This window comes from Paramormyrops kingsleyae, chromosome 5 (genome assembly GCF_048594095.1).
Source record: "Paramormyrops kingsleyae isolate MSU_618 chromosome 5, PKINGS_0.4, whole genome shotgun sequence".
NCBI lineage: Eukaryota > Metazoa > Chordata > Actinopteri > Osteoglossiformes > Mormyridae > Paramormyrops > Paramormyrops kingsleyae.
Window position 1 is genome coordinate 36,721,481 of NC_132801.1, and position 12,443 is coordinate 36,733,923.

Below are 12,443 nucleotides of genomic sequence, written 5' to 3' on the forward strand. Positions count from 1 at the left end.
GTAACAGTGAAAGATTGTTAAAATGAAGACATTTCTTTCTTTGATTATGCCAGTGTGATATGTCTAACTTAACTTTCTCTGAAATAATGCTAAATCTTAGCGGTAGCGGTTAAAATAAACAAGTGCTACTCCAATGGCTGCCTGGTGCATTGTTATTACTTCTCTGTTAACACAGTACTTTAACAGCTATTGGAATATCTTGTTTACTGTTGATCAGTTGTGATTACAGTGTTCATGTGCATTTATTATTTATACCACTTATATTGGAATGTAACAATCACCCACTTATAACTGGTAAGATGACATTCAACCTTATAGCATACCCTAAGTTTATTACAACTGCATGACCATAATGGGTTTTTTTACTTTCATATTCATTTGGCTTTGAAAAAGAATGTCTTCCTGTCCAATAAATGTAATTTATGTATGTTTCAGTTGTTAGCCAAATGTCAGTGTCACTGTAGGTAACAATAATAATAATCTATACTTTATTATTCCCTGTGGGGAAATTGTCTTTACACCTCCTCTAACTTGCTCTTGTAGTAAGCTGGCTGCAAAGGGCAGCCACCTGTTGCAGTGCCCAGGGAGATGGCAATTAAGGGCCTTGCTAAAATACTTGCAGATGTGCTGAGGCCAGATTCAAACTGGCAACCTTCCAATCACAGGCACACAGGCCTAACCCACTGAGCCACATGCTGCCCCTAGATTATAAAGGGGAGCCATTTTACACTCTCGGACAGACCAAAAACAGGGTTTTAACTGTTGAGTTCACCATGTGACAACTTCACATGAATGAACGGGCTAAAGTGTTTTTGATAATAATGTAAACTCACCTTGTGCTGGGCAAATGCGGCATTACACATAGGACATCTGGACTCATATTGTAAACCCCTACACTTGGATATATTATGTAACTCATTGTTATGTAGCAATGTCAATATCTTCGAAACACACACACACACACGGCTGTATTTCTGCTTACCAGATTATCAGATACAAAGTGCATAACTGCTGATATATTGCATTACAAGTGGTATAAACAATAAATGCACATGTACATTATAATCACAACTGAGCAACAGTAAACCCGTAATCCCAATTGAGCTCTAAAATTACAGTACTGTGTCAGTAACAGAGTAATCGCAACAAACATCACAGACATCACAGTACTGCTTGTTTATCTCTTAACCCATGCATGATGTCATAGGGGCATGCCCCCCCTGCCCTCCCCAGAACCATCACCATAAGCTGGCAAAGCAGTTTAACTGCACCATGATCCTTTGTGCATGGAACTCTCTTTACACCATTCTTTCAAGAAATTATATATCTTGGTGGTTTCTGGTGCTCTGTTGTCTCCTTAGGTTTTCAGATAGGTTCAAGTCCAGAGATTAAGTCAACCACAGTATTAAGACTGTATCATTTGCTCATGCTCATCAGATCATTCAGTTACTGCTCATGCCCTGTGAATTTTCAGACTGGAAGATTCCTGCAGGACAGAAATGCTTCACTGTTTTGTTTCAGGTGGCCTCTGGGGGTTTGAGTAGACATAAAGCATGTAAAAAAAACAACAAAAAAACCTGCACTCCACACCCACAGACCTGCCAGAACCACTCTGTGTGGCAAACAGACACTCAAGCCTTTAGGCGTCTTTGGCTGCATATTAGACATGTCTGCTTTTTTAGAACGGGATGAAGGGCAAATTGTCCTCTGACTATATTATTCTTTCCACTGCGCAACAGACCAATGCCTGTGTTTTTTACAAAAGTACATTTTTTACATTATGATGATCGCCATATATAACAACAAAAAAGTTTTTGGTGTTGTTCATACGGATATTTGTGGATAATAGCACTAAATTATCCGATAGTGTAGCACTAGAACGTAAAACAGAATTTGTGTTATTGTGAAATTTCTAATGCATAGCCAGTGAACTGTACTACAGGTAAGTGATGGCATTTTTCAATATTCCAGCAGTCTAAACCTGAGTTATTTACATCTATCTGGGTTGACATTATAGGATTAACTTAGTCCAAACTACAATCACCTCCTCAAGGTTAATATTTAACAATAATAACAGATTGATTATTGCTACATGGAATGTGATAGCACAGAAACAGACTAATAAAAAGTGTGACTACTCTCCCATTGTGTAATTTTGCATTAATGCAAGTTACAAGTTTGCTGTGTTCGTGTGCTGCGATAACATCACAAAATAGTACCTTTTTTGTACACTATTCATTGACTAGTAAAATGTAAATATATTCGACATACTATACCAAAGTGTACATATATTTAAGCGACAAATGCAGTACGTCTTAATTACCTGTGTGTCTACCCACATAGCCCTCCCCTGTTTCACTCTTTATATATATGTCCGTGTGTGGCAAGAAAAGATAAGGATTTAGTTCTGCACAAATCAGAGGCAATGAAGTTTAAAGTCCTCATCTGTTTCTGCCTTTTGACTGTAATAAAACATGGTAGGTACTATTTAATCATGCTTTCTTTGCAAATTACTATTAAATATTCATTATATATGTTAAAAGTTTAGATTTTCAGCTGATTTTCATAGTATAGATGCAATTATTGTGTTTTGACACTGTACGCTGTACAACTCGAGTAGCAGTAAAATTTTACATATATTGAGCAATGAAAATGTATTTAGAATGTATTTTGTTTCATAAGTGTGAATTTATCACTATAAACACAACATTTCTGCAGAAGTAAACTTTTGGGTTACACTTTGGAGGTAAGGAAATGGGCTGCTGATATTTTACCTTTTTGTTCTTGTCTGTTCTTGTGGGATTGTTAGTTTTACAGAGAAAGCTTGTTGATGGAATTTCCATAAAATACTTACACAAACCTGCCTGAATCTTTTGCTCTGATTACTGTTGCCAGTGACATGATAATTAGCTGTTCAGTACATCGCTGTCTTTTCATTAGACACACATCGTGGGCTGTACCAGTTATTGCGTAACTGCAGTTATTGATTACATTATATATAGCATTTAAGAAATGCAGATTTCTGGAAATGTCAGGTTTTCATTAGTGTGTATGAGTCAAATATGAGGCATGAAAGAGTTACTCATAGTTATGTGTGAATATTAAAAACTACAGTAACCCTTATAATAAATAAATATTAATAAATAAATGTTATTTTAAATATATATTTTACCCCTTTCTTTTAGTTTCTTTGTCCTTTCATTGCATCCAGATACCTGCATCGTTGCAACTATTGTGACTTTAATTGCGTAGTCAGTATTGAGTCTTTTTTAATTATGCATCTTGACCAACTCCTTTTTTGCAAACAACTTTTACGCCTATTACTATAGTCACTGCTGCCAGTGTAATAGTCACTGAATCACTCCTCCAAAAGATAAAGAAAAGGAGGAAGGAGTGCTGAGAAGCTGGCCTTTTGCGGGTGTTGTGGTGGCTTGCTGGATAAATCTGTGACCTCACACCTTTAGGGTGGTGGGTTTAATTCTTGGCTCGGCTTTGTATGCGGAATTTTGCATGTTTGCATGGGTTTTACTCAAACCCACAACCTGAAAACATTTAGTTTTAATTAACTACTGTCACTAAATTGCCCCTAGCATGTGTGTGTGTATGTGCTGTAAAGATATGACATTATGCCAAGGTGTTCAGTGGTTCACACTCTGAGATTCCTGGAATAGGCTGCAGGCTCTGACAATGTATTGGAAAATCAATCATGAATGGATGTTGACCTTTTAACTTTTATTATTATCCTGACAGAGCTGTAATGCACAGTATATATTCTGCCATCAGTGGGGTTTTTCCTTTGATGTTCCACCCATCTTCTGTAACCAGATGATGTGCCATTGCAGGACACACACTCACACATAGATTATGGCTAATTTAAAGACATTTAGCAAAGACATAACTCTTTTATAATAAGTTTTTGTTATAATATTGAAGTCTGCTTCTTCCTGACAGTTTCTCTTACAGATATCTGGGCTCATCCTAATTCATCAGTACTTCTGCCCTGTAATGTTGAAGCAGATGAGATAGAGCTGAACAAAAACATCTTTCTGCTGGGGGTTAGCTGGCTCCACAATGGATCAGTAATAGCATCTTCTGGAGCAGATGGCAATCGCACTGAAGAGGGGTTCAGCTTGGAGGCTGGAACCCTTGAAACTGGGGCTTTCTCATTGACTCTGCACAGCATCTCAGCCAGCAAGCAGGGGGAATATGTGTGTAGCATCAGCTACAACCACACTCTGCTGTATTCGGGCAGTGTAACACTATGCATTTTAGGTATGTCCTGCTCTTACATTGGTTGGACCTTTGACCATTATGTGGGAAGGTGAAGGTCACATTGCATTTTCAGCAAAAAAGACCAGTTATTAGCCTACAATCCTTGATAGTCTCAGTTTTTGATATACAGTATGTGTATTGCGAATACCTTTTTAAATGTATAGATGTCTTTCCATTATAACAGATTCATCTGATAACTGAGTTCTGTGCCTCCCTGCCAGGCCTGCCCTCTCTCTCCATTCCCTCTACGGTGGCTGTTATCGACAGGCCCAGCAGGATAGAGTGCCGGGCAGAGCATTTCACCCCCCCGCTGATTGATTTCACCTGGGTTCGAGCAGGTGTTGTGGTGAAACCCCCAGAGAGCATAACAGCAGTCAACAGAACCAGCAGTGGGTTCTTCTGGGCAGTGAGCAGCCTGACACTAACACCCACTGAGCAGGACAAGGATGTGAACTTCAGCTGTGTGGTGAAACACACCGCGTCAGAGGAACCCATTGTCTTGAACTTCCATCTCAATTTAATATGTAAGTGCCTGGATTTCTTGCACCGTGATTTATGTCTAGTTCTTGTTTTGGACTCGACTTTGTTTCTGGCCTGCTGTTACTTGTGAATGTTATCAGTTTTCATTCATTTAAAAGGGGAGATAAAAGGCTTATGCCGATGACGTCTCTTTATTTTTCCTTGCTCCTGTCAGATCTTCCTACTGTCACCCTCTCCGCCCTTCCCCTTACCTCACAATTTTCCCCTGTCACTCTCTCCTGCGATATCGAGGGATTTTACCCTGAGGAAATCTCTGTCTCCTGGTTCCAAAATGGCTCACTGGTGCCTGACATGCCGTTAGCCTGGCCTGGCCCTGGAGGTTCCTTCCGCACTCGCCGCTTCTATACTCTGAGAGCTGAAGACATGAGGAGAGGCACTGAGGTCCAGTGTGCGGTGCGGCACCCCGCTGTCGCTGAATCAGTCTCTGCCACCATGACTCTCTCTGCCACTGGTCCAAATGGTATTGGTATATCTGGGTTTCCCATATTTCAGTATCGTATTCCTCTGTTATACTTTACATACAGGCTGTTTCTCTGCAGAAGAGACACCATTATCTCTCTCCCGACAGCAAAAGAACCAGTAATGACTAAGTCTGCCAAGGCATCGGTGGCCGTTATTATCATTTCTCTGGCTATGATTTTCTTGCTCTGCTTTGGATTCTCATGGAAGAAAAGGGATGGTAGGTTTGTCCAGTCACCACCACTTCAGAGCTCCATTATTCTGTAACCCCAAAGATCTATAACTAACAAACAGATTGGTGAATTTTTAGTGAGTGTTTAAGCACTGCAGCCTCCAGCATGGTTGGTTTGATTCTCTTCCCACTCTGTGTGGGAACTGCCCATTGTGTGTTTGTGTGTGTGTGTGTGTGTGTGTGTGTGTATGCTCTGCAATGGACTGTCATCCAGTCCAGGGGTGTACCCCTGTCTCGTGCATTACCCTCTTCAGGAGTAAAGTTATGGATTAAATAGTATGTTGCATATAGCACATTACTATGCAGCATTGTACATTTCATTTATTTTGCAGATGCTTTTATCCACAGCAACATACATTTCAGAAAGCAGGGTCGGTCCCTGCAGCAATTGGGTCTTAAGAGCCTTGCTCAGGAGCCCAATATTGACATCACTCTGCCGACCCTGGCGACCTTCTGATCACAGGCACAGCGTGCTAACCCGCTGAGCCACGCAGTGCCACGGACATATAGTATTACAGATACGTTATTATTCCCACAGAAAATTTCCCTGAAGTACTTGGCTATGATGTAAAAAAAAACAATTTGCATTAGACCTGGGGTACAGAACTCCAGCTTTAAATATTCAAGTGTAGGTTTTGGATTGAATACTGTTCTTTCACACTGCACTAACCTGTCTTTTCCTGTTCAGAGAAAGAGAAATCCCTGGTTGTATCAGGCATAATCCTGCCCCCCCGAGTTATAGTGGGACAAAAGGGCAGAGTAACCATCAGCGTGGAAGGCAGGAGGGTGGACAGGGTGCAGGTTACTTGGTTCCTAAATGACATACCTATCTCAGATACTTCTAAAAGAGCACCAACAGGTACCAGCCTGTTTTTTCTCAAGCTGTTGTAGTTGGACCCCAGGTATATCATAAACAAAGAGCAAAAAAAAAAAAAAACATTGTCTATGTATATTATCCATTCAGGAGCATGTAGCATTGTTGCTGTTGTTAGAATTTTCCACTGCTGTCACTATTGCAATATTGGCATTTGCTTCTGTTATTTGAGAACCCAGCTGATCACCCACAGGTATCCTGTAGCATCCTCCAGTGTCCACAGTTTCATCATATTATTTTGGCTGCTAGGTTTAACATTTCAGTAGCTGATCTCACTGCATTGTACCATCAGATTAATGTATTTAACAAGTCTGGGAAATATACAAAGGATTCCCTCTATTTATTCAAGCTTAATTCCTTTCATTATCTTCATAAAACTGTCCTACATTCAGTGCATGAAAGCAGAGTTATAACAGGATATGACCGTGACCTTAACCTGAACTTCTGTTTGTCATTTTTGCCTCCTTTGTTTGTGAAAGCCAGACTATAGTATATCTTACATTTCCAGTGTGAATGGAACTATCATCCTTTGGGAGCATCAAATTAAGTTTTATTAGCAATTTGACCTTTAATCATTTTTGAAAGACATTTTACATGAAAATATCTTTGAAGTAATAAGCCCCTGAACCTGGTGAGGTCACCATTATTTTGATCACCTTATGCCTGCTGATAGTGTAAAATATTACAAGTGTAAGCAGTATTTACCTCTATCATCAGTTCATACTTAACGTGCATGCATTTCTTTTTATTTATACCTTTTAGCCTTTCTTAACCTTTCCCCATTTGTATTTCTTTCTTCTTCTCTTTCTCTTGTACAATATATATCAGCAAGTCCTTCTTTTTCTTACCTTCTCTGTTTGCCAGAAAATGAGAAAAATCTATTGCTGCCCCCAAATGGAAAATTTGGATATTACAAGCTACACACGCAGTACCCCATTCCATCAGGAAACAGCCGCACAATGCAGCTCTTCTCATCTGTCACATTCATCCCCGATATTGCTGTTCACAAAGGGGGCATCTTTAAGTGCCAAATCTCCTATAAGGGGAAAGACCAAGTGGTAGCAGAGAAAGTGTCAGACAAGTTAATGCTGTTAGGTAAGAAAAATATGTTCTGTGCTTACAACATAACAGTCTCTGTAAAATTTTACCTGTGTGTAGAGTCTTTGCCACCCATATCCTCTTGACACCTTCCCCGTATGCTGTTTTGTAGTGTTTTATTTATTTCCAGTGCTCTTGAGTCTGGCACTCTTTAGTTTTGAGACTATTCCTGCTTTTTTCAGCTGCCCCAGAAGTGTCAGAGATTAAATTTTCAGAACCAGCGGACGACAGAGGTAACAGCTCACTATCACTTCCATGCGATCCAGGCAAACAATTTTAATCGTGGAGCTTTTGTTGACCTGGAGGTACTACTGGCACATCAGTGTTGGGTAAATGTGCTTTCTAACATTTATTCCTCTCTTAACATTTCCTCCTGAAATCCCTCTGCTCCAACTCCCCAGGTGTTGTCACTCTTACAGTAGAAGCCTCTCGCTTTCATCCCGCCCTCATCACCTTCCGATGGTTTTGTCAGGGGGGAGAGCTCAGCCCCATAGCGCCACCACCGTCGCTCGCCACTCCCCGTCCAAGTATCCAGGGATTCTTCTCTGCTGTCAGCCAGTGCAAACTACCTCTGGAAGAGCTGGAGAAAGGCCAGACCAAGGTGTGGGTCACAGTGCACCACATGGCCATGAAGGGGCCAATCATACGACAGACTCCAGGTGTGTAAATGTGAAATGAGGCATGGGGTACACCATTTTCATTCTGGGAACATGTAGTTTTAAGCAAACTGAGAGAGATCATTTGCAGATGGGCATGATGAAGGATGGACAATCCACATTGTGGTTCACATAACAGGACTTTATTAAAACTCCGAAAGGACACAGGAAACAAACGGACCACAAGGGGTCAAAAAACAAAGTAAATGACAAAACTAAGCCAGGGAGCAACACAGGAATAACAATAGGAAACACAGAGCAACAACTACAAACAATGACCAACTGAGGAACAAAGGCAAGGGAAGGCACATGTATATATGGATAACGAGGGAAAGACGTAGACCAACTGCAATCAATGAACCTAACAATAGGGCTGGGAGCAACAAGACACAGGTGAGAGTCATGATCACGAAGGACTCAAACACTAGGAAAGGGGTAATCAGTGACACCTGCTGGCCAGGCAGGGACTGACACTGACAATCATAGAGCTAAGAGGTTTTAGAGAGAAAATATGCGCCAAAGGTGGGGCCCTCAAAATGACCATCTTATGAGATTCTGTGCCACCCCAGGCACTTCCCACCCCCCAAAGACATGTCATGTTATTCAGTGTAATATGAGTTTGCTGATACAAATCTGTTTGTCGACAATATCACAGTCAGATCAATAGTCTATGCATTCAGAAAAATAAAATAATTTGATAAAACAAAAAAAAAATTTGGGGGTAATACAGCTTACCCAATTTGAGAAAAATGAACCAAAATACAAGTGTTTACCTAAATGATGGTGTATTTCTTTTACAGGTTTCATAAAAATGCCTATTGTGTCTGAGATCTCCTCTTGCCCTGCATACACATCTTCTCCTGAGGAATCTGTCACTCTCCTGTGTGAAATCACGGGCTTTTTCCCACCCGAAATCTCCGTCACCTGGTGGGAAGACGGTGAGCAAGAGATAATGGAGGGCAAAGATTCCTGGGGGCCCTTACTGACCGATGGCAGCACTTACCGTGTGACTGCCACTCTGAGGATCGGACAGCGTGAAACAAAGGTGGAGAGGAGTGAGAGAGATATTGTTTGCAGAGTGATGCACTGCTCTTTACAGGAGCCCATTGAGAAACACTGGAGGCAGAGGCACATAGGTGATTGTTTCCTCATGTTCCTACAAAATGTTATGCTGATTCTGTTTAATTATGACATCACACATCACATTATAATGACGATAAGCCTTTATTTATAGGCGTGTCTCTTCTCTTACAGCCCTTCCCATTATTCCATCGTCTCTCTCTGTTCAGTGGAAAACGGGGGGTGTTGGGGAGTTTTCCCTGCTGTTGTCAGGGGGGCACCCGTACGCCACCCTTTTGTGGGCAGCTGGAGGCGCCACTCTGTCTCCCCTCATCTCAACAGAAAGCGAGGAGGACGGGAATGATGGAAGCAGGCAGCTAAAGAGTATGTGTACCCTGGAGAGGAGGACAGGGACAGGAAGGCGCCCTGCGGCAGGTGCTCACTGCATGGGGTCTCCACAGAGTAAGGGGCCCTTCAGTCATGTCATGGTGACTCTTCATCATTAGAGCTAACATTGGCTAGAGCAGCCACCTTGCATCATGCGTGCAGTACACAGGTGTGAGATTATCCATTTAGTGGCATCCGTAATAGATGCTAACATCCTAACATATGCAATTTAACATTTCTGAATTAATATTTGGAGCCCTGGAATACAAATGTATGTGGCATGTTATAGGGGATAATTATAAGGCATCTGGTTTTTGTAGAGAGAAGTTTCAAATTTGTAGAGTTATGCTTACCCCAGTTTCAAATCTTGAAAAATGCAGCTACAAAGGATGCCACTTTGGATTACAGTCCAATAGATATGAAGCGTATGGATGATGTAGAGCACGTATGGATTAAAAAGACCAGAAACAGACCTGGGACACCAATAGTGAAGCGCGCAACACAGAGAGAAGACGGGGCAGATGAGCAACAGGAAGAAAGGAAAAGAGAGAGTGACCTTTCCCAAGTAAATATTGTCCATATGGGAAAGGGTGAGGAAAGACTCAGGGTAACCGTGGAGATCACTCACCCCAGACTTCCTCTGCCTGTGCACCTGACATGGATGGGTAATTATCAATGCTATGATGATGCTGTGAAAGGAAGAATTTCGAAATGTGCCACTCTCTTAGTGGTAGTAGTGTTGAATCCTTGTTTTGGGGGGTGTTCCTGTGTATACTAGTGTTTTGCCTCTACTTATAGTTATCAAGGCATCCATAAAATGAATGATTGAAGGTGGAGACACCGTAGATTATCCAACATAAGTTTAAATACACATTGTGCTTTACAAGTAGATCCATGCCACACTCTGATTTCCTGAAGTGGCATTCACTGTTGCTGATGTGTTTTTTTCTTTTAGAACCACAGGAGTAATTACGTTTCTGATCTCAGGAACCCTACCAGTTGGGGAACATCTTCCTTGCAGGCTGCTTGAATGCCTATGGATTCCTGGTGCGAATTCTTTTCTCATATAGAGTTACCAGAAATTATGTCTGTGTGTGGATTAGGTTTATATTACACTGTGGGGACCAAATGTCCCCCACAATTGAATGAAAACCTGTTTTTTTTACATTGTGGGGTCCATTTTACAGGTCCTCAGAAAGATCTGTGAAGGGTTGTGTGCTTGTGAGCAGGTATACCTTACCTTATGGGGACAAAATGTCTCCACAAAGTGATGAATACACGTTTTTTTCCGTTATGGGGACCAGTTTCCTGGTCCCCAAAAGGGAAAACTCAATTTAATAAAAATGTGTAACTGCAATGAAAAAACTAAAAATGCAAAAACTCTTGTATTACTTATGGTTATTGTCACGTTCGGGCTTAAAGCGAGCAGGGAAGCAGGCGAAAGCAGCCAGGAAGTCAGGGTAACGGGGTTTATTGCACACAGACTGACAGGTACGGACACTACAATGACGGATCTGGGGTACACTGACTTAGACACGGACTAAATACAAGACACAGGCTAAGGGTAACGAATCACAGGTAAGAGACAATCAGGGAATCACACGAGGTAACGAGGTGGGCGTGGCACACATCGGGAGCGGACGGAGCGGGGCGTGACATAACCCCCCCCCAAAGGCGCGCACACTGGGCGCGCCCGAGAGGAGGCGACGGACGGGACGAAACCGGGGAACAGGACCTGGAAGACAAAGCAAAAACATCAACCAAAAACAGGGAACAAGACCGAGACACAAAACAGGAACAGGGACGAAAAGAAAGACAGAACCCGACAAAGAACAGGGAAAGCGGACAGACAGACCTGGAAGGGAGACACAGAAGGGGAAACAGGCGGAACAAAAGGGCCAGGAGTGAACGGAGGAGGAACAAAGGGACGAGGAGCAGAGACAGGCGGGACAAACGGAAAGGGAGGAGGAACAAGGGGAGCACGAGGGAGCCCAGGCGGGCGACGGGCAGCGGCCGGAGGGGCCGCAGGCGGGAGGGAGAAGGGAGCTGAAGGGGACCACCCAGGGGCCAAGGGAACGGGACGAGGGAGTGACGGAGGGGACACGGAGGGAGCAGGAGGGAACACCAGTGCAGGCGGGCAGGAGGGGGAAGCCGCGGCAGGTGAAGGCGCAGCCGGAGCCGGCGAAGGCGCCGTCCGACGCCAAGCCGGAGCAGGGGGGCCAGGAGGCGACCGACATGGAGCCGGAGGAGGGACCGAGGACCGGCACCGAGGATCCAGGGGAGGACCCGGCGGCGACCGCCGACCCCGAGCCGGAGGACCCGCAGGCAGCCACCGAGCTACAGCCAGGGGCCGAACGGGCGAGCCAGGGGGCAGGGCGGGCGGGACCCGGGCCTGACGCCTGTGTCCCCGTCCCTTGCGGGACACCGACAGGCGGGGTCCAGGGGGCTGTTGACCTCGCCGGGGCAAGGGCGAGGGAGTCATGAGGGAGGTCAGTCCTGGGCGGACAAGAGTCAAGGCCTCAACAGGCGGGGCAGCCAGAGCCGCGGGCGTGGCCGCAGGCGGGGCAGCCAGAGCCGTGGGCGTGGCCGTCTGGACAGGCGAGCCGGGCTGGGCCGGCGAGCCGGGCTGGGCCGGCTGGACAGGCGAGACGGGCAGGACCGGCGAGCAGGGCTGGCCGGACAGGACAGGCGAGACGGGCAGGACCGGCGAGCAGGGCTGGCCGGACAGGACAGGCGAGACGGGCAGGACCGGCGAGCAGGGCTGGCCGGACAGGACAGGCGAGACGGGCAGGTTAGGCGAGACGGGCTTGGGCGTGCGGCCAGCAGGAGGTGCCGCAGGCAGAGCAGGCCCCTCGGCGGACGTGGG

The 12,443-nt window shown here is 44.3% G+C and overlaps 1 protein-coding gene across 5 annotated transcripts; it reads left to right on the forward strand.

Annotated features, from left to right (window-relative positions):
* Positions 1 to 1,871: 1,871 nt before the first annotated feature.
* On the forward strand, positions 1,872 to 11,724 carry LOC111835820 (uncharacterized). Of its 5 annotated transcripts, none has more exons than XM_072712691.1 (13): positions 1,872 to 1,942; positions 2,344 to 2,477; positions 3,952 to 4,272; positions 4,494 to 4,796; positions 4,967 to 5,491; positions 6,192 to 6,362; positions 7,206 to 7,472; positions 7,658 to 7,708; positions 7,877 to 8,134; positions 8,932 to 9,267; positions 9,386 to 9,652; positions 9,958 to 10,242; positions 10,533 to 11,724. In XM_072712691.1, exons 2-13 carry the CDS (start codon positions 2,426 to 2,428, stop codon positions 10,544 to 10,546), a joined length of 2,850 nt encoding a protein of 949 aa, XP_072568792.1. In that variant the 5' UTR covers positions 1,872 to 1,942; positions 2,344 to 2,425; the 3' UTR covers positions 10,547 to 11,724. The 5 variants fall into 5 exon arrangements, with proteins under 5 accessions (XP_072568792.1, XP_023652278.2, XP_023652279.2 ...); XM_023796510.2 differs by having other exon boundaries at positions 4,967 to 5,272; positions 5,381 to 5,491; positions 9,958 to 11,724; XM_023796511.2 differs by having other exon boundaries at positions 4,967 to 5,272; positions 5,381 to 5,491; positions 7,242 to 7,472; positions 9,958 to 11,724.
* The last annotated feature ends 719 nt before the right edge of the window (positions 11,725 to 12,443 follow it).